This window comes from Siniperca chuatsi, linkage group LG10 (assembly GCF_020085105.1).
Source record: "Siniperca chuatsi isolate FFG_IHB_CAS linkage group LG10, ASM2008510v1, whole genome shotgun sequence".
Taxonomy (NCBI): Eukaryota; Metazoa; Chordata; class Actinopteri; order Centrarchiformes; family Sinipercidae; genus Siniperca; species Siniperca chuatsi.
In genome coordinates this window covers 515,738-542,044 of record NC_058051.1, presented here as the reverse complement: position 1 = coordinate 542,044, position 26,307 = coordinate 515,738, and the positions used below count along the sequence as shown (strand labels likewise).

The window sequence follows — 26,307 nt, the reverse complement described above, 5'->3', positions numbered from 1 at the left end:
CCACATTTGGACCCTTTTTTAATGTTTGAGCACTGAGACGCAGAAGGAATGAAAATCAAGGTGCTTCTGAATAACTGATTCTCTGAGCTCTGGCTGCTGCAGCAGCTCTAACATTATCGTATGATGATTAGTTGCTCCGACACATTAAGACTCTGATTTTAAGCACTTTATCCTGCTGCCCCCCAGGTAAAGGGATGACGTCTCTGAACGCTCACTGTGGTCCGGTGGACTTCCTGGTGTCGACCTCCAGCACGCTGGCCTCCGACTTGCTCAGACGGGACTCCATCCTCAACGGCGGCGAGGGCGGTGTTAACGGAGGAGGAGGGGGAGGTAAAGGTGATGTGGGAGGAGATGAAGGAGGGCAGAGGTTGGAGCAGAGCAGCTACCCCCAGGACTCCGGCGCTCCTCCACTGAGGGAGGAGAAGCCCAAGCGTCTCCTGCTGCAGTACCGCCTCCACTCCACCTGCCAGCTGCCCGGGAAGCTGCTGACAGCGCAGCTCGAACAGGGAAACCCGAGGGCCCCCCCAGACTCCCTGGAGCACAGCCCAGAGGACGGCTCCATCTATGAAGTGAGCGAGGACCCCGATGTGTGGGTGAGGGGGCGGCCCGTGGACTGGGGGAAGGAGGGGGAGGCCAGGCGCAGCAAGGTCACCTCAACGGCCATCTTCTCCGGGGGCAGAGGCCACCGCAGGATCGGCCCGACGGCCTCAGCGGAGACCGGCTCAGACGCCACTGAAAACACTCTGCTGGTGTGGCAGCTCCCTCTGACTCTCAGCCAGTGACGGACGAGCATGTCACCTGTGGTCCCAGTCTGTGGACGCCAACACCAGCTCACCCCCGAACATGTCAGCTGGACTCTGAAGTCAAAGGAGCCTCTGGCGGCTTCGTGTTCCTCCGGTTTCCTCTTCAGGTGGACAGGTGATGTCAGCACGCTAACGCCACAGGTAGCATTACACCAGTAATGTTGGACATCATGGAGACCAACATTGTTCAGCTCTTTGTCCACATGTGATCAAACACCACGGCATGAATCTGTATCAGCTCCTCACATCCTCTCGGGGCTGCGTGTTCAACCGTTACTTATTCGGACCACGACACCTGGCGGGAATTCACAAACAGGCTCGTAGTTTGTGTCATTTAAAGGAACACGGCAACCTTCTGGGACGCAGGATTATTCTCCTTTTTCTGAGCACGATGAGAATCATTCTCAGGGCTCCCACGGATCCTTGAAAAGTCTTAAATCTACCTTGCCTTAAGCTGTGGGAGCCCTGGTTCAGTGCAGCGCTGGGGTCAGCTACATGCTGGAACTATTTCTTGACGAACAACAGCCGGCGCAGTGACTGCGTGCAGCCTCGGTGAGGTTTCCAGCACCATCGCAGACACGCTGCGCAGAAGTGCTGGCGGATGATTAAACTGCCGTTTGTCAAGAAACCCTGTAGCTCCGGCCCACAACGCCCCTAAAGCCACAAACGGTTTTTACATTTCAGTGTGCGTCCGGATTAAACAAACAGATACAAGATGTTAGTCAGAGAGCTGTAGAGGTGTCAGAAAGTGTATTAGCAAGGCTAGCTGTTCCCCCTGCTTCCAGTCCTTATGCTAAGCTAGGCTAACTGAGTCTTTTGCTTCCTGTGAGGGTGTGATGTGTTCCTCCTCGCGGCTCAACATCCTGCTCTGCTGCTTTCTCTTTAAAACAGCTGCTGCAGCACTGACCTGGGGTCTGTGAGTCCTAACAACAGCACTTTGAACATTTCGGTTTCAGATTCATGGCAGTTATTTAAAACGTCTACGTGAACTCAGTTGTTGTAGAACTTCAGTGTCCATGTTTAAATCTGTTACAGTGATTAACAGACATTACATTATTGATGTGCGCACCTTGACTCTTTACATAACCCTGTGCAGAAACGGACGTGTAGACAGCGATAATACGTGCAGAGACGCTGCCGCGTGTCCCATTTTAGGATCAATGTGAACCAATCCGAATATTCTGAGGACAACGCCGAAGGTTGTCAGAATAAAGTTGTAATTTTAAGAGAAAGTCATAATATTGCAGTTTTTCTTAAAATGGAGTTCTGCTAAGTTCTGATTTTAGTCATAAAAACACAATTTATTTCAAATATTTGTAACATTATGACTTTCCTTTCTGCTCCGTCGTAGAAATCTGACCGAAAGCACCGAACCCGGCTGGACTCGCGAGTCCTCCTCTGCAGAGTCCTTTCAGCCCGAACTGAGACACAAACACAACATGTCTGTATTACAAAATGTATTTATTTTGTTATCAAATGATGTAATATTGTAATTTTAATATTTTACTTGTTTTTGTCAGCATGTATTTGATACTTTACACTCTTAAAAGAGTTATTTTACAGTTTGTTTACAGATTGTATTACTACATGTTGTATGTCCACGGTACGTCCACAGCTCTTTGTCCTCCTGCTGTGCTCGGTGCCTCTACTGGACAGGTTGTGAAACTACAGGAGTGGTAATATTACTGTGAAGAAGTTGCCAGAGTCAGGTCGATTCTTCATTTTCACCTGCGTTGCTTCACCTGCATGGCAGAAACGTTGCAGCCATGTTGGACGCAGCCGGTCTCAGAGTTTAGTGGTACATTTTACACCGGCACTTTTAAATACAATAAAATTACAGATGTTTTTCCATTTCTGGAACCGACTGCATCACTTTTTGTGTCGTTTGTGATGTTTTGCATCTCACAGTATCCAGTAGTGGAGTATTTAAAACATTACGGTACAAACAGGAAAATACAGAACTATACTCAACATGTTGGCTTTTTAAAAACCTGGAACCGCGATCGGCCCGACCGAAGCTGCACAGGAAAGGAAGAGCGCTTAGAAACGCTGCCACTGGATTCCTGGGTTTTGCAGAATCGTCCGTTGCAGCAGCCATTTCTGTCTGCCACAGTGTCTTCAGTGACACTCAAGGGCGTAGCGTTCGTTTGGGGGGGGGCAAATTTTGAGCATCAAACACTTAATTTCCTGCATTATGGTACATTTTTCTGCATCAGTTGTCTTTATTTGTCTCAAGAAACACAGAATTCAGGCGGCAGGTGAATTCGAAGGATAACTGAAGGAGTGTAATGCAGTTCGGCTCTCGGGCAGTCTGCAGCGCTTTCAAATATTTATTCTCCTGTAGATCCACTTTTCTCATTTGATATCGTCCCTGCTGAGTCAACACACCTGCAGGCATCGCTCCTCTCTCGTGTCCTCGTCGTGGTGCCGATCGACCCTGCACAGCTGGACCGGACCCGGCTGAACGCGGCATGCAGCGCAGGCCCACCTCCAGGTGCATCAGTGATCCTCCTCGGAGGCCTAAAGCTGCAGGGCTTCGGTCTCCTGCTCAGCCCCCAGCCTGCGGATCCGCTCCTGGTCCTCTGCCGGCCTTTCAGCACGGGACTCCATCTCAGTCTCCACCTGTAGCTGAAGCCTGGAGCTCAGCGCTTCACAGGAGATAACACCAATAAACCACGATTTAGAAGTTCCTACCTCACTTAAATAAATAACAAGGTAAATGTGTAAATGAGAGCTTTGGAAATGCTGGGAGATGTATTTGAACCTCCTCGGAGAAGCGCTGCACCTTTCTCTGAGCGGAGCTTCAGGATGATGGAAGCGATGTAACAAAGTGTTTGGGGTTCCCGTCCACGCAGCTCTGGTCACAGGACAGTCAGAACGCAGGGGGCGCTGTCCCGGTAGAAACACAACGGTTATCTTATATGACATCTATAACACAGTTCTGACCGAATAATCAAAACAAACAGCAGGGAGTCTGAACTCCACACATCATCAGTTTGTTTCATCCAACGCTGTTTCACTGTGGAAGACAGAGAGGTGGAGGAACAGAGACAGAGAGAGGTGGAGAGACAGAGACAGAGAGAGGTGGAGAGACAGAGAGGTGGAGAGACAGAGACAGAGGTGGAGAGAGAGGAGCAGAGACAGAGACAGAGAGAGGTGGAGAGACAGAGAGGTGGAGGAACAGAGACAGAGAGGTGGAGAGAGAGGTGGAGGAACAGAGACAGAGAGGTGGAGAAACAGAGACAGAGAGGTGGAGAGAGAGGAGGAGAGACAGAGACAGAGAGGTGGAGAGACAGAGAGGTGGAGAGACAGAGACAGAGAGAGGTGGAGAGAGAGGAGGAGAGACAGAGACAGAGAGGTGGAGAGAGAGGAGGAGAGACAGAGAGAGGTGGAGAGACAGAGAGGTGGAGAAACAGAGACAGAGAGGTGGAGAAACAGAGACAGAGAGGTGGAGAGAGAGGAGCAGAGACAGAGAGAGGTGGAGAGAGAGGAGGAGAGACAGAGACAGAGAGGTGGAGAGAGAGGAGGAGAGACAGAGAGAGGTGGAGAGACAGAGAGAGGTGGAGAGAGAGGTGGAGAAACAGAAACAGAGAGGTGGAGGAACAGAGGCAGAGAGGTGGAGAGAGAGATGGAGAGACAGAGAGGTGGAGAGACAGAGGCAGAGAGGTGGAGAGAGAGGTGGAGAGACAGAGACAGAGAGGTGGAGAGACAGAGGCAGAGAGGTGGAGAGAGAGGTGGAGGAACAGAGACAGAGAGGTGGAGAAACAGAGACAGAGAGGTGGAGAGAGAGGAGGAGAGACAGAGAGAGGTGGAGAGAGAGGAGGAGAGACAGAGACAGAGAGGTGGAGAGAGAGGAGGAGAGACAGAGAGAGGTGGAGAGAGAGGAGGAGAGACAGAGAGAGGTGGAGAGACAGAGAGGTGGAGAAACAGAGACAGAGAGGTGGAGAAACAGAGACAGAGAGGTGGAGAGAGAGGAGCAGAGACAGAGAGAGGTGGAGAGAGAGGAGGAGAGACAGAGACAGAGAGGTGGAGAGAGAGGAGGAGAGACAGAGAGAGGTGGAGAGACAGAGAGAGGTGGAGAGAGAGGTGGAGAAACAGAAACAGAGAGGTGGAGGAACAGAGGCAGAGAGGTGGAGAGAGAGATGGAGAGACAGAGACAGAGAGGTGGAGAGACAGAGGCAGAGAGGTGGAGAGAGAGGTGGAGAGACAGAGACAGAGAGGTGGAGAGACAGAGGCAGAGAGGTGGAGAGAGAGGTGGAGGAACAGAGACAGAGAGGTGGAGAAACAGAGACAGAGAGGTGGAGAGAGAGGAGGAGAGACAGAGACAGAGAGGTGGAGAGACAGAGAGGTGGAGAGACAGAGAGAGGTGGAGAGACAGAGAGGTGGAGAGAGAGGTGGAGGAACAGAGACAGAGAGAGGTGGAGAAACAGAGACAGAGAGGTGGAGAGAGAGGAGGAGAGACAGAGACAGAGAGAGGTGGAGAGACAGAGAGAGGTGGAGAGAGAGGAGGAGAGACAGAGACAGAGAGAGGTGGAGAGACAGAGAGAGGTGGAGAGAGAGGAGGAGAGAGAGAGACAGAGAGAGGTGGAGAGACAGAGACAGAGAGGTGGAGAGAGAGAGATGGAGAGAGGTGGAGAAACAGAGACAGAGAGAGGTGGAGAAACAGAGACAGAGAGGTGGAGAGAGAGAGACAGAGAGAGGAGGAGAGAGAGAGACAGAGAGGTGGAGAGAGAGATGGAGAGACAGAGAGGTGGAGAGACAGAGAGGTGGAGAGACAGAGGTGGAGAGAGAGATGGAGAGACAGAGACAGAGAGGTGGAGAGACAGAGAGGTGGAGAGAGAGGAGGAGAGACAGAGACAGAGAGAGGTGGAGAGACAGAGAGGTGGAGGAACAGAGACAGAGAGGTGGAGGAACAGAGACAGAGAGGTGGAGGGACAGAGACAGAGGCACAGAGGTGGAGGAACAGACAGACAGAGAGGTGGAGGGACAGAGACAGAGAGGTGGAGAGACAGAGACAGAGAGGTGGAGGGACAGAGACAGAGAGGTGGAGAGACAGAGGCAGAGAGGTGGAGGAACAGAGGCAGAGGCACAGAGGTGGAGGAACAGACAGACAGAGAGGTGGAGAAACAGAGACAGAGAGGTGGAGAGAGAGAGGAGGAGAGACAGAGACAGAGAGAGGTGGAGAGACAGAGAGGTGGAGAGACAGAGAGAGGTGGAGAGGAGACAGAGAGGTGGAGAGACAGAGAGGTGGAGAGAGAGGAGGAGAGACAGAGGCAGAGAGGTGGAGAGACAGAGAGATGGAGGAACAGACAGACAGAGAGGTGGAGAGACAGACAGAGAGGTGGAGGAACAGAGACAGAGAGGTGGAGAGAGAGGAGGAGAGACAGAGACAGAGAGAGGTGGAGAGACAGAGAGGTGGAGAGACAGAGAGAGGTGGAGAGACAGAGAGGTGAGGAGGAGGAGACAGAGACAGAGAGAGGTGGAGAGACAGAGGAGAGAGAGAGTGGAGGAACAGAGACAGAGAGAGGTGGAGAGAGAGGAGGAGAGACAGAGACAGAGAGGTGGAGAGACAGAGACAGAGAGGTGGAGAGAGAGGAGGAGAGACAGAGACAGAGAGAGGTGGAGAGACAGAGGCAGAGAGGTGGAGGAACAGAGGCAGAGGCACAGAGGTGGAGGAACAGACAGACAGAGAGGTGGAGAAACAGAGACAGAGAGGTGGAGAGAGAGGAGGAGAGACAGAGACAGAGAGGTGGAGAGACAGAGACAGAGAGGTGGAGAGAGAGAGACGGAGAGAGGTGGAGAAACAGAGACAGAGAGGTGGAGAGAGAGGAGGAGAGACAGAGACAGAGAGGTGGAGAGACAGAGACAGAGAGGTGGAGAGAGAGATGGAGAGAGGTGGAGAAACAGAGACAGAGAGAGGTGGAGAGAGAGAGACAGAGAGGTGGAGAGAGAGGAGGAGAGAGAGAGACAGAGAGAGGTGGAGAGAGAGATGGAGAGAGGTGGAGAAACAGAGACAGAGAGAGGTGGAGAAACAGAGACAGAGAGGTGGAGAGAGAGAGACAGAGAGAGGAGGAGAGAGAGAGACAGAGAGGTGGAGAGAGAGATGGAGAGACAGAGAGGTGGAGAGACAGAGAGGTGGAGAGAGAGGAGGAGAGACAGAGACAGAGAGAGGTGGAGAGACAGAGAGGTGGAGGAACAGAGACAGAGAGGTGGAGGGACAGAGACAGAGGCACAGAGGTGGAGGAACAGACAGACAGAGAGGTGGAGGGACAGAGACAGAGAGGTGGAGGGACAGAGACAGAGAGGTGGAGGGACAGAGACAGAGAGGTGGAGGGACAGAGGCAGAGAGGTGGAGGAACAGAGGCAGAGGCACAGAGGTGGAGGAACAGACAGACAGAGAGGTGGAGGGACAGAGACAGAGAGGTGGAGAGACAGAGACAGAGAGGTGGAGAGACAGAGGCACAGAGGTGGAGGCACAGAGGCAGAGAGGTGGAGCTGCTGTAATCCTCGGAGTGCACCCCAGCAGCAGAGGGAGGCAGCCTCAGTGTGAAGGATGGGCGGTGAGACGCTGCCGTGGTCCTCCGCTCTGACGACAGATGGAGCATCGCTCTCTGAGCGGCACCACCCGGCAGGATGACCCGTCCCCTCGCGCTCTGCTGCCTGCTCCTCTCCGCTCACTGCCTCCGCCTCACAGCCGGTAAGTGCTCCTCCACGTCCGGCTGCACGAAGTCCGGAGTCCGGCTGCACGGAGCGCTTTCGGGCAGACCGTGGCGCGCTGGCTTTCACATTCTTTGTTAGTTTGATAGAGTTGATGTTTGCAGATGATCGCTTTTTATTTATCATTCCAACAGCGGTCACAGCAGACAGCCTGTCGGTGCACGAAGAATATCTCTACTATTTCCAAAAATCACATTAGATTTCCATCCATTGCAGTGTTTATTCCTCCCTTATGGTTCAAGACTCTTAAACAAGTTGACTTGTGTTTGAAGCGTTTGTTCCTGGACTGGAAGACTCTTTCTCTGGTGTGAGCAAAGAAATAATGTTTGCATCTGGACCCGCAGGGCGATGGACGCGACCCCGCCTGGCTGAGAGCAGCTCCTCGCTTTCATTATTCCTATGGTGTGCGTGTGCGTGCGTGTGTGTGCGCGCGTGTGTGCGTGTGTGTTTTTGCATATTATATTTAATACAAATGATCATTTTTGACTTCTGGAAAAGTAGTTTGACAAAAAGGGAAAAAAAAGATGTTAATTTGAACTCAAGTTCCACTTACTAGCTTTCTGCAGGTCTTTCGAGCGCATCTGATGGTCTTCATCAGCAAATGGAGTTTGCTCAGTTGTCATCACCTGACCAGTCAGTGAACAGCTGATGGAGACCTGCACGTGGCTGGAGGTTTCTTCTGGTTTCCGCTCAGGTCGAAGTGAACTCGCAGAGACTTGACACGAGCGTTTCGTCACAGTGACCGTCACGTCTGGCTGTACCGTTGCCATGGTTACTGCGTGTTAGCGTTGTGCGGATGACAAGTGTGACGCAGTAAACGCAGACGTGATGCTCACTGGGATGATAGCGCACATGAAAGTTTTAAGTCTCTGCGTGTAGATCTTCATATTCGAGACTGAGGCTGGATTACTGTAACTGCTCCAGGGGCCCAGACCTCCAGGGGCCACAACAGCTGCAGGTTCACTGTGTGATTAGGGTTTTTGACTAACTTTAGCTCATGGACCATGAAGAAGCTGCTCCGAACGTTCGCCGTAATCATGATCCAGAACTCTCTAACCCTAATGAGTCTTTCAGCTTACACAAAACTAACCCAGGACCACCACGGCTGCCTGACCTTAAACACTGTAGGACAGACAGACACCGTGAGAAAACCTGCAGACTGCAGACCGGCTGAGAGTCCAGGTCCCACAGTCTCTCTGCTGGTGACAGTCAAAGTGCACTGAGTCGCGGCCTGAGCGCGGCAGAGGGCTGATAAGTTACCTAACGCTGTTTGCAGACTGTTGCTCTCGGGGATAAAAGCCCGTTGTCTGACTCTGACCCATATTGCACAAGGTAATCTGTACTTTATAATGATTAAACGCTCGCGGCGGTTCAAACCTCAAACTGCACGCATGCTAATCCTGCAGCAGAACTCACAGATTTCCTGTCTTGGGAGCCTCTGTCTAGATTTTGGATTACGAATGAATCTTCTTCCCCCTGAACCGCAGAGCCTCGATGTGGAGCTCAGGGTCGGGATCCAGGGGGGGCGTCCTCAGCCGGGCCAGACTTCTGCAACCACAATAAGAAGAAAAACTGCAAACAGAAGCCAAAAAGTTTAGTTTGACGATGAAAAATATACATTCTGAATACATCTTTGCCGTCGTCACTACAGGCCGAGCTTTTGACTTTATTTCACTGCGACTGAAGTTTAATTCTAATTCTAAAACACTCTGATTAATCCACACTGAGCCACATTATTTGCTCCAGTTCATTTTCAGTTGGGGATGATTTATTATTCTTCTCCACCCTTTCAAATCCATAATGATCCTCTAACATCCCCACGCCTTCTGAATCAAAGGGCTTTGTTCTGAGCTGCGTTAAACTTTTCTTTTGACCTGATCTTATTAGTAATGTGCATTTCTGTCCGTCCAGTCCTCGTCGGCTGTGTTCATCACAAACGAAACGTGGAACGATAGAAACTCTTATCTAATACTAACATGTCAGCTGCACCGTGTGTCCGCTCAGCGACGTTTCTTTTTTCGTTCTTATGTTGGGAGGATGAAAGGACGTCACATGTGAGTTCTGGCTTTGGCCTGAAGTTTGGCATCTTGTTGGCCAGAGGACAGATGTGGTTGCCCTGAATGTGGGAGCGAGCTCTGTGATCAGAGTATTGACACGAGGCGAACCTCCTGTGTTTCCATTCGAAGCAGCTTTTGTTTCTCCTGCCGTCCTGCGTTCCTAACGCACAGCGCAGCGGCAGTCCAACACTTCTCGGAGTCTTTCAACTTGCTGCTGATGTGTTTGAGTGCTCGGAGTCTTTCATCTGACAGCAGGACAGACGCTCTGCCTTCTATACTGGGAAGATTTTACAAAGAGGGGCGCCTTGGCTGGATCAGCCAGCTTTATCTCCTCCAGCAAGGACAACACACGAATATCAAGGAATATCAGGCGCTGTACAGCGCACGGCCCTCTGCACAGGCTAAGCTGCTGAATTGTCCTTTCTATGTTTGTCACGTTGAAGTAGGGCAAAAGCAGCCACAGTCCGCATCCCAACACAGCTGAGCGGTGATATCACTCCTCGATATCTCATTTCACTAACCCTAATCTCATTCCAAAATATGATTTCCCTCAGTTAAATGATTGGTGTTTACAGAGGACATTATGGATCAGTTATCATGTGCAAGTTCTGTTTTTTTTGTTTTTCATTTCAGCGTTATTCTGATACGCGTTAATCTCTCTGCCACATTGTTTGTGTGTGGAGAGACCGCAGCTTGGCGAATGGCTGGCTCTTTGGATGAAAAGCTGGAGGGAGGATTAAGAGGAAAAACATGGGAAAAATAATCTGTAGGCAGGCTGACGTCACGCAGTGCCGGCGGGTGTAGTGGAGGTGAGGCGGACTGTGATGGCAGAGGGCACCGCTGCTCCTCCAGGCACCGCCAGGCACCGCCAGGCACCGCCAGGCACCGCCAGGCACCGCCAGGCACCGCCAGGCGGCTGCACTGCAAGGTGCCTTTGGTCCCAGTCAGGGGGCCGCCGCCGCCTACACACACACACACACACACACACACACACACACACACACACACACACACACCGAGACTACATCAGGCTTTGTTTCAGTCCTTCACACATGAAAGCACATGTGAAATTCATCTTTTCACATGTGAAATATTAGAAGTCTTTATGTGAAATAATGTTTCATTTGCCGACATATGAAACGGATGTTTTCACATGTGAAATATCTGAAAACGACACTGCGACTGTGAAATGTCCAAAAGACACTGATGCCTTTATGTGAATTCATCGATTCTGTATGCAAAGACTAACATTTCATAAGGGAGGAATCTGAAAATCCCATTTATCACATTTGAAACCCATTTGATATAACGTGCGATATTACAGTTTAAGTTGTGTTTTCACAATGTGAACATACAGAATCTAACAATGTGCCAATCAAATGTGCATTTATCACAAAAACACATAAAGTCAAACGCGTCTATATGAAAGTGCAACACGTCCAAAAAGCACGGGCCCACGTGTGAAATGTTTGTTCCCAGATCACATGTACCTGTACGAACACGTGCAGTGGCGTTCTTCACGTAACGAACGCGGCGTGTGTTTATTACGTCATGTGCCGCTGAAGACTCTTGCATTAATAATCCCACCGGCCGCAGCACAGCAACACATAACTCTCAGCCCGCTGTAAAGACGGCGGCCCCCGGGGATTAGCGTATGAAGCAGAATCTAACAGTGTCCTAAAGCACCGCAGCAGCAGCTGTACGTTCCTGCTAAACTGAATCCTCTCTGAGGGATCGAGTCCATATTAAATATTCAAGTGTCAGGAAAGAAATCTGGAGCACTGTACCAAAAACTGCACTGCTGCTGTAAACACAGCAAGCTACGCTTTTATTTGCTGAAAGTTTTGATTGTGTCATTATTGTACGACTACGCAGATAAAAGAACACATCGGAGTGAACTTGTAAAGCCCAGTTTCTCCCTTTTTGTTTGCTCCTAAGTATCTTTACGGTTGTCAGAGTCTTTTTATTCCCCCCTGACTGGATCATTTATATTCGGTATGATGTTGCAGCTCTTCCTTGGAGCTATATGACTTTACACTGAATTAAATATTCAAAGTTTTATGGCTGCACTACTCCATCAAATGGAAATATTCTAAATGTCTCGAGAATCGTTTTTTATACACATTTCACCAAAATTCAGTTTAAAAGAGCAAAGTTTGGCTTAGTAACGAGCGCCCCCCCGCTGGATCAGTCTTTCAGCAGACGCGTCCTGTTCAGCCTTCTGGATGCTCCCTCGTCGTGCAGCGGCTCTCTTTGTAACGTTTGTCCTCCTCACTGTCCACAGCTTCACGCGTTATGCTTTCCTCTCGCCTTGAGCTGCGTCTCTGTGTTACACAGTCAGCGTGAAAATGCAGCAGTCCTTCATGATGAGACTGTGCTGAGCCCTTCATCAGTTTAACATCCTGTCACATGACCTGAGCCTGGTTCCAGGTTCTTCCTTGTGTTTCCGCTGTATTTCACTAACTGGACTAACAGTGAACAGGCAGCAGCAGGACTACACTGTGTGTTACACTACGGTAAAGAAGTGATGGAGCTGGCAGTGGGACAGACAACACTGGAAGAAATGTTGCTGATATTGTCGTTTCTTCCACCTTCATGTTGGCTGCAGGTGACTGCTGGCACCGGCCAGCCAGAGGCCCAAATCAACCTCCAGCGAGTCCAAACACACACGTAGTTTTTCACTTCAGTTTGTGATCCTCTATTTTTGGATTCGAACTTGGATTTAGTGTCTGCTCCAGAGCAGAGCCCAAATCTAGCTCCATGAACTCAGAACAACCCGTGACAATGACTCGCTGCGTTTGGTTCAGCTTCTGCAGGGTGAGAGGGGTGAGAGAGGTGCTGCTGCAACACTTTACATATTGCAAAGTGTTCATTTTCTGTTGACCTCCTGCAAAAGACGTCAGTGTGTGCAGGAATAAAGCTGAATGTCATTTCCTCTCCATTCTTCTCTCTTTGGCAGGTTATTTAACCGTTTCCATCGAGCCTCTTCCTCCCGCTGTCATTGGAGACACAGTCACACTCAAGTGCAACTTCCAAACAGACGGAAACCTCCGGGAGATTGTGTGGTTTCGGGTGAGCACACAGGTGAACTTCATGCAGCTGTTTGCCAGCTTCTGTCTGCATGTGTATGTCATCGTCTGCCTCAGTGAAAATGTTCATGTTTAGTCGTACAGCTCAGTGGGTTTCTCCTTCTCCTGTTCTGAAGAACCACCGGCCCCGTGTGTTAGATGTTCTGTAGATTTAGATTTCCAGCACAGCAACATCTGCATGTGTTCTCCTCGATGGGTAACGTCACGCCAGCGGTGAGGCTGCACTCACAGGATAAGCATGCTAACGTGCATGCTAATGACGATGCTAACACAATGATGTTTAGCAGGAAGTGTTCAGCATGTTCACCAACTATGTTGATAATCTGCGGAGCTGTCATGAAGGAAAACAATTCATTTGTGAGCATGATTAACCATTTCTGCTCTCAATGAATAATTTGCACCAAATTTAATGATTAGTGTGCACAAATTACTAAAAAGAAGATATTTATGAAGTCTCCAGGACCAGAACTGGATGACATCTGCAGCATCATGCGAAACTGTTCATTATCTCAAATAAGTCTAAAGGATCGCAAAGAAAACGTTGACTTTAACCTGAAGTATGTCCACATGTCTCAGCCCAAAACCAAACCGTATATAAACCAAGTGAGTGTGAAGAGTAGGGGGGTCATAGTGAGGGGTAAAGAGCTCGGGGGCCCCAACATGGGGAGGGGCCTCAAAAAGCCGGGAATTATAAGTTTGTTTTTATTAAAAAAACTAATTAGTGAGTAAACTATTACTGTTGACAGACAGTTTCTTCAAAACAGGTTATCTGAAGACGTCTACTTGGTCTAAATCTACTTTTCACTTTTCTGACATTTTCATAGATCAAAAGATTTCTTAATTAATCAAATCAATAATCTGCATGTTAATCGCTAGTTGCAGCCATAACTATCACTAAACTGTAGAAAGTGAGCTGGCTGAGTCGGCCTCGCTGCTGGACTGCAGTAACATGAAGCGTTTTCCCCGTAGACCCCCGTTACAAAAGAATCGTCTCCGGCTGCAACAACAGTCACTTACTTCACTTTTAGTTCATGAATTTTAAAAGCTGTATTTGCATCGCAGTGTAAAGTCTAAAGGCGTGGCGGGCCGGGCCGGGGACACGCCTCTGACACGAGCAGAAGCAAACCACAAAGAGAGAAAACCTTTGTAGAGCGTGCTTTAGGTTTTTATTCATAAACCGAAGTGTTGGACAAAGTGAAGTTTTGACCAGATGACGCCGCGAGATAAAAAGCCAGAGGGTCAACAAAGTTATTACAACAGTGGAGGACTGACAGACTGACCGACGGTCCCAGCCCAGAGGGCCACGCCGCCAGCTTGGATAATGAATACAACAATGTTCTTTCTCCTCTCAGGTGATTGAAGGAGGCAGTGCCAAGCAGAAGATTTTCACCTATGATGCCATGTTCAACACCAGCTACTCCCACATGGAGGACAACCGCAGATGGGAGGACCTGGTCTACCAGTCAACTGTGCGGTAAGACGGGCTCCTACCACTGGACAAGTTGTTCTTCTAATAACTCGTATCCTTTGAAACACAGAGACGTTTGGGGGGACGTTCACACCTGTAGCATTCTTTCGTTTGACGGTGGAGGTGTATTGGTAGTGGGATCCTTAATCTCAAGAACCGGAGATAAATGAAAGATATAGTTGAAAAAACGTCCTGTAATCTTTGTTACTGTGTGAATGAACAGGCTTCCTGAGGTCCAGATGGAGGACGACGGTCTCTACGAGTGCCATGTGGGGATCTATGACAGGAGCTCCAGAGACAAAGTGATTCTAGCCTCCGGCAGCATCATCCTCTCTGTCATTGGTAAGTATTCATTTCTGGGGTTGTCTCATGAATTTGAATAAAGACGGTAACTTCAGAGGATCACCAGGCTCGTTAGGATTGGTCCTGTGGGCACCGTGGATATATCTAACAGATTTCATGGCAATCCATTCATATACTAAAGCCAACCATTTAAGCCTGCCAGTGGTGCTAGAGGAAAAGTCAGAGGATCACCAAAGTACACAGGATCGATCCTCTAAAGACCATGAATGTCTGAACCAAATTTCATGGCAATCCATGCAGCTGTTAACAACACTAGCATGGCTAAAAACACACCTAGCAACACCTCTGAAGCTCACTGATCAACACGGTGTCTCGTGATGGTTTAACATATGAACAGAAATGTAGAAATGAAAGTTTGTGGTTACATGCTGGAAGTATTTCTTGGTGAACAGCAGCTGGGTGCAGTGACCGCGTGCAGCTTCTTGTCGTCACAGTTTGGTTGTCAGGTTTGGACCAAATCCAAAACCCGTGCTGACTGACTGTATCTGATAACCTGCGCTGTAGCTGGAGAAGAAGTGCTGGGTGGATGGATAAACAAAATAGTTCCAGCACGTGACTCCCCTTAAAACCACAAACTGTTGTTTTTACACTTCAACAAGTTAAACAACATGTAACTCCCTGAGCTTCAGAGGTGCTGGTAGGTGCATTTTTGAACTTTGGACAGAGCCAGGCTAGCTGTTTGCCCCCTGCTTCCAGTCTTTATGCTAAGCTAGGCTAACCACGTCCTGACTCCAGCTCTGTACTGAACACACAGACTGAGATCCATCTGAACATCTGACTCTCAGAAAGAAAGAGAATCAGCGTATATCCCAAAATGAAAAGATTGATTTGAAATGTTCACACTTGCTCAGCTTCATCACCAGCACACTGACTCATCACTTAACCCAGATTTTCACAGACCTCATAACTTGTATTGTATATATATTTTCTTTCAATGACTGGAAAGCATGTCCATGTTTGAGTGGCTCAGTCTTCTTTGTATTTTCTCTGCAGTACCTCCCAAGTCTATCTCTGTGGTAGCAGCCAACAGCCCGGCTCCTTTCAGCCGCTACGAGGCCCAGAACTTCACTCTGGTTTGCATTGTTACAGGAGCAAAGCCAGCTCCCATGGTGAGATGGAGCCTTTTTAATCTTTATCTCTCTTCAAGGACTCAGTCTCCATAATCGAATTTGCGTCAGTGCTTTGTGTGCTATGAAGGAAAGCTTCGTGAACCTTCCGTCCGTTTATGATCCTGGCAAACAAATCCTGATGCAGTAAAAGAGGATGCCGGTACTTTCACTGTAGAATGAAATCGGGAGCACCGCTGGATTTGAAATGTTTAAAGCAATGACCTCTTTAGAAAATGTATTGGGGATTGATCTCAGGGGATTAGAGGACAGCTGCATATGTGAAACAGTAAAAGTCCAGTGAAGAGTGGCTTCACATGTCCTGAATGAGACAAACACATCAGCAAGATGAAGAGGAGCAATACTACATGAAATCATAACCGTGATAGAACACCACTTTATTTAATTTTCGATTTTCCAATTTCTGTGTTTATCTACTGAACTGGACGTGCTGTTCAACAGCTCTCTTTGTTTAACCAAGGTCACCTCTGCCTCACACTGGGTTATTGTAGTGATGATGGCAGACACAAATCTCCCGGGTCACATGACCACGTACTCTGAGCAATAAACAAGATAAACACAGCAGCATCCAGCTGTAAGCTTCCCACTGATGCACACATATCTATAAATACAGCAGCATGTACGGCACGACTACAGCTGTAGTATTAGAGATTAAGTATATATATATATATATAATTTGTTTTAGATGACCTTGAAGTGGGCCAGAGGTTGTGTAGAAACACATAATGTAAAATCTACTTACAATGTAATAAAAATGTTAAGCATAAAATATAATCATGTTTTACATACATGGTTGGTGGGAACACTGGCTCTGATCATAACTGATGTTTTCCAACATGAGAAATGAGGAACAGCGACACTGATACCCACCATGTGTTACAACCACACGTTCCTGTTGAACACCATCGTTGACGTCTTAGCATCTCCTTTAACCAGCTATTATTGTGACAAAGTATTTGACTCAGGAAATGCTTGTCCTGCCCCTTCGGCAGGGGTTTTGATTTGAAATACTTCCGCTGTTCCTGTTGCGCTCACCTGCCTTTGTCCCTGCCTCTCAGGTGTACTTCAAGCGGGATGGTGAGCTTATTGATGTGGTGCCAAGTGCCCAGTCTTCCCCCTCAGAGGGAGACCAAAGCAAGGGCCCAGGTAAAAAAAAAAGCGGGGCCAGGAGCCAGGCGGGGCTCTGGAGCTCCCAGGTTCTCACCAGTCGAGACCTCGACGACACCAAACTCCAGAAGTCCCTGTCCCTGCTGGAACAAGACGGGAAGCTGGCTCGGCTGGGCCAAGACGGCCCCGAACAGGGCCAAGAGCAAGTGTCCGAGTCGGACCCCGAGCCAACCACCGAGGTGATCCCCGAGACGGTGGTGAGCCGCGAGTTTCCCCGGTGGGTCCAGAGCAGCGACCCGCTCTACTACTTCCAGCACCAGCAGCAGGCGGCAGGTGATGGCACCATGGAGGTGAGAGCCATGCTGACCTGGAGCCTCAACCCCCAGCTGGACAACGAGGCCCTGTTCAGCTGTGAGGTCAACCACCCAGCTCTGTCCATGCCCATGCAGGCCGAGGTCACACTGAGTGAGTCACGCACCAACACACTCTGGCTGGGCTAACATGCAGGACACAGAGTCCTCTCTGAATCCAGTGACTCAGATCATCTGGTTGTAAGGTCAGGTTTTATATGAATACAGAAGAGAACCAAATCCTTTTACTTCAAATGTGTTCATGTGTCTGAGTGCAGACCTGGTGCTTACTACTTACTACCTGACAAAACCTCTCACCTCCTGCTGACTTGGCTTAATATATCACCAAGCTAACTGCCAGCTACTGAGATGGAAGCATTAAGACCTTAAACGCTCGTACAAACTCACTCCAGTATTGTGAAAAAGTGTAGCTTACTGTAACGGTGGTGAATGACACATTTTCCCATCATGCCTTGCTGTTGCCGTACAAGCCCTCATGCACCCTTTGCTCCCAATAAACTCAAGTTGCATAGGATACGATACTGCTTGCGAGCCTCGAGGGCCGCTAGGTTTGTTCTTGTTCTAGTATCAGACGGTACGAGAGACCCTCGAGGGACTGCTGTGATGTGACAGATGGAAACTTCCAAAGGTGTCAGTAGCCCACTTTTCGGTAGCCTTGCTTTCTTATCTACTAGCTTGTACTCTAAGACGATAATCAGTTCAGTTCTCTTCAGCAAAGGGAAAAAGGGGCATCGCTTGTTTATCAATATAACATGTAATATAACATGATATCCTTCATGAATATTCATGCAAACATAACTTAATCAGATTTTGAAAACATTTAATGATCCGCAGCCCCAACCAGTTATCTCTGCGATGCCTAACCATAACCATAAACTAAGACCTAACTAAGAAGGGGACTTTGACGCAAGACCGGCAGAATATGCTAGTTGTTTCCCAGATTGATGTGGCACATAATGGGAACATGACAAAGGGTCCTATGTTCCCCAGTTCTAGGGTTAGGGGGTTAGGGAACTTAGGACCCTGGGAACATAGATAAACTCCCCATATTAGCTCGGTGGCAGTAGTGCTTGCTCGGCTACACCGGACAGTCATGTGACCCTCACCTTGCCGATTGTAGAGGTCCCTGGAAAATCTGCCCACACGGTGAGAGACTCATTGTTCATTAGTTAGTGTTAATAATTGTTTTGCATATTGATTTAAATACTTTAATCATCACTTAATTTCTGCTACTGTCATTGTACAACATAATTACATGTTGGCAGTTTTTTTGTATTTACTGTAAAAGTACAACACAAGTACAACATAATTATCAGGGTGAGTAAAATTTCACAAGTCATTAGATAAATGTAGCCTACAACATACTGCAGGATACCGAAGCACCTGTTAGCGTGCTTTGCACTCCTGCAGCCCAAAAGATGCACAATGTTCTCTAAACTCTAAAGTTACACATCTGTACAACTGTAGATTTACCAAAGCAATATACTGAATAAGACTCAACCTCCTGGCATTAATTTGGGGACGTACTTCTCCAGAAAGGTTGTCTGAGTTCTTGTGATTGGACCAGTGAAGGAAAGGGGCGGGGTTTAGGGTCAGTCAGTTCCCTTTTTCAACGCAGCATCAATTCAAGTCAGACGCACCCCAGGAGTCCTGACACAGTTAAGAGCTAATGAGATGTATAATGAGAGCTGTTCAGATTCAAACGTCACACAATCACATTTGTTGGAGGACGAATTCAGGGCTACGAAGAATGAACTGGCGCAAGTCACTGCTTTCATTCATTCAAAGTGAACTGAGAACAATAAACAGAAAGTGAGTACATCCTGGAAATGTGGGCAGCCACAGTTAGGTAACCAATGTACTATTATGACTTTATCATTCAGACATCTGAGAGCTGAGTGTTGTCTTACTGTACAACAGTCCAACGTGGTATTTTACTTTTCTATCAGCTGCTCCCAGAGGACCCAAGCTGTCCATGAGTCCCGGTAAGGCCAAGGTGGGAGACACGGTGCGGATCACTGTCCAGGGCTTCCAGCTGGGACCTTCTGCAGTGAGTGTCCAACAAAGTGCCTCTTTGAACAGGGGAAGCTCTGTGAAATGCAAACAATGTCACCAGCGGGTGGGGGACAGCGTCAAAGACGTGGACAGAATAAAAAAGGCCAGTTTTCAAAGCGTACCACAAGTTTTTGAATTGAGTTCCTTCCTTCCAGGCAGCAATTGGTTTCAGTTCCTGTCTGTCCACTTTGAGTTTGTCATGTGACACAGTGGAGCTGTTGGAAGCATGGACAATGTTAAAGCTCTCAAACAAAAGGCTTTGTGACGTGCTGTTATATTACAACGTGTGAGTGCAGTCGTATTTACATTATCAAGCACGAGACATTCGGTCCCATCTGAACTGTATGTTACTACACGTGTGTTTGGATGGACGTCTGTCTGGAACACAGAGTGCTAAACTCAACACGTCATGAGGCTCACTCGTCACTTCTCCGGAGTTTTTCCATTAACCTTGAGAGCTGAGCAGATGTGATGTTATTCACAGTTTGCACAGTGTAAACAGACGTGTTGTTGCCTTGTGAAGAGAGCGGAGTGGGGCAGCAGCCTGCAGCAGAGCTCCTGGAGGGGCGGGGGGGTTTACCCAAGGACACTTTAGATGGATCAACACTGTTATGATAATGATGCTGTTTATCAACACATTTAGATGCAAATGATTTCCCTGCATAACAAATACATCTGTTTCCGAAATCCTGGAATATTCCTGATGATAGGCTCTTCCTGTCACTGGTTCCAGGTCTTTCCTGGAAAGATCCCGGTTCATAAACATTAGGCAGATTTTTGGTGACAAACCTCGTCACCGACCTGCTGGACTGTGTGCATGATATCAGTGCACATTAGATTCCTGTATATTCACGAGGTTAACCTGAGATATCAGTGTCTCAGCCGCTCAAGAAACAAACGTACAGAAATACAATCTAATCTATGAAAAGACGCTCCACATACAGCAACTACAGATTTTGCCCGACAGTAATTCAATTCAGTACTTTTCCTCAGTATTGAGGTAATCCAGGGGATTGTCTGTTCTCACGGTTCCAGGAACAGCTAGCAGCTAAAGCAGCTCGAAATACATGTAGATAGTTTGAAGTTTGATATAATATATATGTTGTTAGCTTATCAGAGTCGGTGTGGCTGATCACTAATAACGTCTGAACAAGATCAACAGTTAGTTGATCAGGCAGTGCAGGATGAAGCTTCACTGACGTAGGAGTCAGTTTCCCTCGTGAACGGCAGAACAGAGGAGCTGATGAGCTGGAGTTAGTTCAAACCAACTTTACTTTCATTCCTCCTCCCATTCCGACTTCCAGCTTTTAAAGAAAAATGGCTCAATGAACTATTCTGACCTGTATTTCCCAACAGAAGCTGCCTGTGGCCAAAGAGCTGCACAATAATCACAAATGTCTTAAAGTCAGACTTCTACAATAAAGTATCTCCCGCATTTTCGATTCCCGACACCATCTGCCTGGTAGTTTGAGAGTCAGTTTGCAGAGCGCTGGTCCCCCTGAGCCCCAGGCCCACAGGCCCCTGTCTGAGAGCCTCAGGCCCACAGGCCCCTGTCTGAGAGCCTCAGGCCCACAGGCCCCTGTCTGAGAGCCCCAGGCCCACAGGCCCCTGTCTGAGAGCCCCAGGCCCACAGGCCCCTGTCTGAGAGCCCCAGGCCCACAGGCCCCTGTCTGAGAGCCTCAGGGCCACAGGCCCCTGTCTGAGAGCCCCAGGCCCACAGGCCCCTGTCTGAGAGCCTCAGGCCCACAGGCCCCTGTCTGAGAGCCTCAGGGCCACAGGCCCCTGTCTGAGAGCCCCAGGCCCACAGGCCCCTGTCTGAGAGCCTCAGGCCCACAGGCCCCTGTCTGAGAGCCCCAGGCCCACAGGCCCCTGTCTGAGAGCCTCAGGCTGCAGTTCATCATTTATGCTCTCATAAAAGCATAAAAATCATCATTCTGTACTACAAGGTCCATTTCTTGGATATGTGGGTGATGTTTAGTAAAAGTCACCAATTGCAACACTTGATTATTCTCTTTGTTAGGTTAAATCTCACACTCAGACACATGACACATCTCATCAGTCAAAGTAAGACGGCTGTGCCACAATACGCAAGATTTCATTATAAAAGCTTCTGATATGAAATCAGAACTTGTCTCACTTGTTCCTCAGCAGATTGATTGTTGTTCTAGTTCAGTGTGTGTGTGTGTGTGTGTGTGTGTGTGACCACAGAGCGAGGTCTTCCCTGAGCCCATTTACACCTGGACCAGGGTCGGAGGGCGTCTGCTGGACGGCAGCGAGGAGCACAATGGTCGGGAACTCATCCTGGAGAGAGTTCCTGCTGAACTCAACGGGTCCATGTTCCGCTGCACGGCCCAGAATCCTCTGGGCTCCACGGACACACACACCCGCCTCATCGTGTTTGGTCAGTCTGTCAGTCTGCCGTCTGTGCATCACTTGTTCGCTGCGCTCACAGTAAATGTCTTTTATTTTGTGTGTCTTTACAGACAACCCAAGACTGAAGAAAGAAAAGGAACATTTTATTGGTAAGTATATTGAATAAATAATTATGAAATAAATAATCATATGAATAAACTGTGTAAAAATATATACATGAAACAACAATTTGTGAAATAATTTAAGAAATTGTTAAAACTCAACTAATTACTATAAAATGTCATCATTCTTCATTTTTATAAACTTTAACTTTAATTAAACCTTTATTTCAAAATGGCTGAAAGTCTGTTTATATTTTATGGTAGCATTTTTCCCAATAACACTTTTATTTCATGTCAAGTTTCATTTCAGCCAATCACATGCTCAGCAACTGCTAACCAGATTTAGCCAGTTAGCACCTATTAGCTAAAGCAACAACAGTGTAATTCTGAATCAACCAGCTAGCTGCTGCTGTAAAAATAAACACAGGCTGTATTCGAAACCACCTACGATACCAGCAGTACGTACTGATTTGGCCAGAATGTAGCATGTAGCATGTAGCATGCAACCAAAAGCAAAATCTACAGTATATCAAAAATACCCGGATGTCGTACTGATTCGGAAAAAATCTCCAGTATGCATCAGACCAGTCTACCTCAAGTACTGTGTCCCACCATGCAAAGTGCTGGTGCAACGCTCACAACAAGGGTTTTTTTTTTTTCAAAAATGTAATCTTTATTTAACCAGACAGTCTCAACAACCGGTCACCCAGCGTCAGTGGTGCACAAACAGGAATATAACGGCTCTGTCCCTAAAAACAAAAAATATAACTCAACGTTAGATTTACGTTTGTATGTCGTGTTGTTTTCTTATTGACAACTCGCTGAGGTCAATGTTGTTGTCTTCGTAATATCAAACGTTAGCTTAGCAGGCTTAACTTTAATGGCGTTGTTATGAGTAACATTAGTAGGACAAATGTAGCGATGCGTTCGTAACAGATCGGCTGCAGTCGAGTCACAGTTGGGAATTGTTCTTACACAAGATTCAATTTGAATAAAATGTTACTATGAAAAGCAGTATGCAGAAGTACATGCTGCATACTGCGTTCGCCTGTAGTATGTAGTAAGTGGGGTTGTGAGCTTGGTTTGTTAATCAGCATCAAAATGAAGAGCAGAAGATATAACTGTGTATCATCTGCATAAAAATAACAAGATTTATTATGTCTACTAATTATGTGACCAAGAGGAAGCATGTAAACAGACAAAACAATAGGACCCAGGATCGAGCCTTGAGGGGGGGCTGAGGAAGGTGATGTTATGATTGATAGTGTTGAATGCTGCTGTGAGTTTAAGCAAGACAAACATGGAGCAAAGGCCAGTATCAGCTGCTAGGTGGAGGCTATGCTCAGACCTAAAACCAGACTGTTGCAACTCACATCAGTCGAGAGACTTTGGACATGAATCTCTCCTGGTTGAACCATTAGTACAAACAATAAGTTGGAAAAAATATGCTTCCTTGAAGAAAAGTCAAGTCAAAGTCAAAGGTAAAAAACTGTGTCCATAGCAACTTACGGAAACATCCAATCAGAGAGCTTCGAACCGTGTTGCCATGCAGCTCAAGATAGAAGTCGAACAGTAGATTCAGTTCAGCAGCTGTTTTCCTTCTGACGGCCTGCAGTCTGCTCAGCAGCGAGGCTGATGGCTGACGGCTGACGGCTGACGGCTGCTGCAGTGGAAAGGATGGTGCTTCTCTCTAATACAGCAGGAACACATTACTCTGCAGTCAGCGTCAGAGCCGTTTCACATGAATCCAATGAAGTCAGTTACCATGGCAGTGTCTCAGTTGGGATGGAGGTTAAAGGAGAGCCTTTTCTCTTTTTGACTGTTACCATGGTGATTTAACTAGTTGCGCTTACAGATTCGCTGTCAGTGTATGAGTCAAATCCGGACAGGAAACAGCAGGAGATGCCAGACTTTGGGATCTTTGCAGACTTTTTCCCACCAGAAACTATTTTAGTAATAGGCACCATTTCTGTGTGTGTGTGAGACATTCCCATTACACCTTAGTGAAAGTCTACTGGGCCGTCCTATTGGTCACTGGATTCCCACTTTGATTGGCTGCATTTGAACTATGGCCCTCCCCCAAGCTGTACAAACCCTTTGCAGATTGGGCCACCAGGTGTACGGCCTTCTTGGAAAAGACTGACTTAACGTTGACCACGAACCCTACGTAGAATAATAAAGGCGTTAAAGCTCAGCCTCAAGATTAACAGTTTCTGTAAACAAAGTTTCTGTTTTCATTCAGTGTTTCTAAAAAAATGTAATTCATTAATTCATTAAAATTGCTTTAATCCAGCGTTATTTACATCCACGTCAGGCGCATTATCATATTTATAAATATTTACTGCCGACAAACTGTAGATCAGTGGAACAGCGTGACACCACCAGCAGAATGCGAATCGTGTTCGTGCAGCATACAAACAAAACGGGGAGCCGCTCATGAAGACGTCGCTCCATAGCGCCTCCCAGGGGAACCTTTAAGTAATAATGCCGCCTGCCTAAGCTGATAATGTACATCAGTGGTGCAAAGTCCCAAAGTTTACAGATCAAACGATGCAAACACCTCACAAATACAAAGTCTCAGTGATTTCCTCAAACAGTAGTTTTTATCAAACGTCACTCATGATATGTATAAACAGTGCATTTGTTGTATTTTCAGCTCCGTACATGAGATTTGTTGATGATACAAATAAAGAATATAGATTTATCCTTTAATTAAAAAGTTATGTGAAGTTGAAACAGTTACTGTCAATATGTCACAGTCATGGTGTAATGTGTAATTAAGGTGTAATTAAGGTGTAATTAAGCTGTAATGTGTAAAGACTGAATGAACCGTCTTGTTTGTGTGCAGCCATCGACGCAGCGGTCAGTCAGCGCTGCCTCACATTAACCTCCATGTTGCTGCTGCTGAGCTTCACCTGCGAGCTGACGTGACCCGAGGCTCTGCTGCTCCTCCACACACCACCACCCACGTCTACCTGAGGCACCTGCTCTTTAATGACCCCCCGGCAGTAGCTAAACCTCCACCCAGCCGCAACACTAAAGGTGCAGCAGGACAGATACTGATGCAGCATCAGGTCCAGATGCTACAGCACGCCGTCACTCTGTGAGCTGCTGAGGGGTTCCTCTGCTCGGACTGATTATGAGTACGTTAGAGGCTCTAACTGCATCATACTGAGGCTCACCTGTCTGCAGGGTCCACACCAGATCCCAGGGAATAACGGCACTGGAGAATGGTAGTCCCGATAGGCCGGTCTGCACAGCCAGCTCGCCCGCAGACACCCGGCCAGATAAGACTTCATCTCCTTATGGGACACTGCAAGAAGCAAAGTTACAAAAAGGGGCCGTTATTCTGTGGGATCTGGTGACTTCTCCGAAATCAACACCTTAAAGCTGCTCACCTGTAGCTCCAGGCTGACTGAGCTGGTTTCTTTGGGTCCCGTCTTTGCTCCCCTCCCACAGGGTCTCCGCAGACCACATCACAAACTATTATTCCTGAAAATGCTTCTTTCACCCTCTGTTGTTGACGTTACCGGCAGTGTTTCCTTGTTTAAATGATGGAGCTCTCCTTCATCTTCACCTGTTTGTTCGAGTGTATAATTCTTAGTAAAACATTTGTTTCCGAACTGAACTGAGAGTCAAGGGGCCAAGGGCCCGGCTGGGGCCTCACGTCTGCACAGTAACACCTGAACATTTCACTCTTTGTGTGTTTTTATTTCACTCACAGCTGAAGATCCTGTTAGCGTCTCATTCTGAGCCAAAATGAATTCATTGTAAAAGTAGTAATCTAATGTTCTCTCACACTCACGCGTCGGGACCGTACCCTCTTCCCATTGGCTGGCAGAGCTGGAGGTCACCACAGGTGAGAGGTCGGCAGTTGGACTCTCTTGCTGTACTCAGGCACAGCAGTGCTATGAGCTAAATGCTAACATCAGCATGCTAACATGTGAAAATGCTAATATGCTGATGTTCACCATCTTAATTTAGTCCCGCGTGTTAGCATGTTTGCTAATTAACCCAAAGCACAGAGCGCAGCTGAGGCTGATGGGAGCGTCAGCAGCTCTGCAGGTCAGAAACCAAAGTGTCGGACACGTTAACATGTCGACCTGATGGTGGCGCTAGACGAAGGCTGCCCCACCAGTCGATCAGCGCGATCTTGCGTTATCATGGAGCGATTATTGCAGGTTGATTGCAAAATTATTGGAAAAAGTCACGTATCTATTATCACTGACAGCTAGCGGTCACGGCTGGGGAAATGAGTACTAGACTCATAGTACTGCACTAGATGAGTTTCCGTGTTCGGCGTGATGACGTTTAATGTCCTGACAACCTTGCTGACGGTAATATACGTCAAACCTCTGGCATTGGAATATTTCACAAATTCATTACTTGCTATCACTGATAAACATGCACCTTTTAAAAAGCTCAGGGTTAAAGAGAGATCAAGCCCCTGGTCCTCCACAGAAGCAGCAGTGTTCAAGGCAAGGGACAAAGCCCGGGCTCTAGCGCGGCGGACTGGCGAAGCAGCCCATTGGCTGACTTTTAGGCAACTCCGAAATAAATGCACATCCTCCCTGAGAAAGGCCGAAGCAAATTATCACAGAATTAATCTCTGATTCTTTTACAAACCCGTCAAAATGTTGGAAAGAAGTAAATAAAAATAAAACAAATCCTCAATA

The 26,307-nt window shown here is 47.7% G+C and overlaps 2 protein-coding genes and 2 long non-coding RNA genes across 14 annotated transcripts in view; 2 read left to right on the top strand and 2 right to left on the bottom strand.

The window, feature by feature from the left end:
* LOC122883716 (rho guanine nucleotide exchange factor 10-like protein) overlaps positions 1–2,654 on the top strand; it is a 31,305-nt gene extending 28,651 nt beyond the window's left edge. For all 5 annotated transcript variants that reach the window (XM_044212793.1, XM_044212790.1, XM_044212792.1 and 2 more), the window contains one exon: positions 187–2,654. In XM_044212793.1, the coding sequence (XP_044068728.1) occupies positions 187–782 (596 nt within the window). In that variant the 3' untranslated portion in view covers positions 783–2,654. The remainder of the gene's footprint in view (positions 1–186) is intronic.
* LOC122883718 lies at positions 2,483–8,930 on the bottom strand. Of its 2 annotated transcripts, XR_006379699.1 has the most exons (3): positions 8,074–8,930; positions 3,589–3,692; positions 2,483–3,451 (listed from the first exon to the last, which is right to left on the bottom strand). It is a non-coding gene; the product is annotated as an uncharacterized LOC122883718 (long non-coding RNA). The 2 variants fall into 2 exon arrangements; XR_006379700.1 differs by lacking the exon at positions 8,074–8,930 and having other exon boundaries at positions 3,589–3,894.
* Positions 7,182–26,307, top strand: LOC122883717 (immunoglobulin superfamily member 21-like). Of its 6 annotated transcripts, none has more exons than XM_044212797.1 (10): positions 7,182–7,500; positions 12,537–12,649; positions 14,019–14,140; positions 14,358–14,476; positions 15,491–15,606; positions 16,683–17,196; positions 19,052–19,152; positions 21,366–21,558; positions 21,641–21,679; positions 24,480–26,307. In XM_044212797.1, the coding sequence occupies exons 1-10, from the start codon at positions 7,437–7,439 to the stop codon at positions 24,560–24,562; spliced, it is 1,464 nt and encodes a 487-aa protein (XP_044068732.1). In that variant the 5' UTR covers positions 7,182–7,436; the 3' UTR covers positions 24,563–26,307. The 6 variants fall into 6 exon arrangements, with proteins under 6 accessions (XP_044068732.1, XP_044068731.1, XP_044068736.1 ...); XM_044212796.1 differs by having other exon boundaries at positions 12,537–12,661; XM_044212800.1 differs by lacking the exon at positions 7,182–7,500 and adding an exon at positions 10,582–12,394 and having other exon boundaries at positions 12,537–12,661.
* LOC122883719 lies at positions 18,038–21,358 on the bottom strand. Its single transcript, XR_006379701.1, has 3 exons — positions 19,464–21,358; positions 19,280–19,372; positions 18,038–19,192 (listed from the first exon to the last, which is right to left on the bottom strand). It is a non-coding gene; the product is annotated as an uncharacterized LOC122883719 (long non-coding RNA).

Bases quoted from the DNA above. Each gene is read 5' to 3' on its own strand.
- LOC122883717 (XM_044212796.1), top strand. From the start codon at position 7,437: ATGACCCGTCCCCTCGCGCTCTGCTGCCTGCTCCTCTCCGCTCACTGC. The intron at 7,501-12,536 runs GTAAGTGCTCCT...TCTCTTTGGCAG, and splicing joins CTGCCTCCGCCTCACAGCCG to GTTATTTAACCGTTTCCATC. The intron at 15,607-16,682 runs GTGAGATGGAGC...CCTGCCTCTCAG, and splicing joins GAGCAAAGCCAGCTCCCATG to GTGTACTTCAAGCGGGATGG.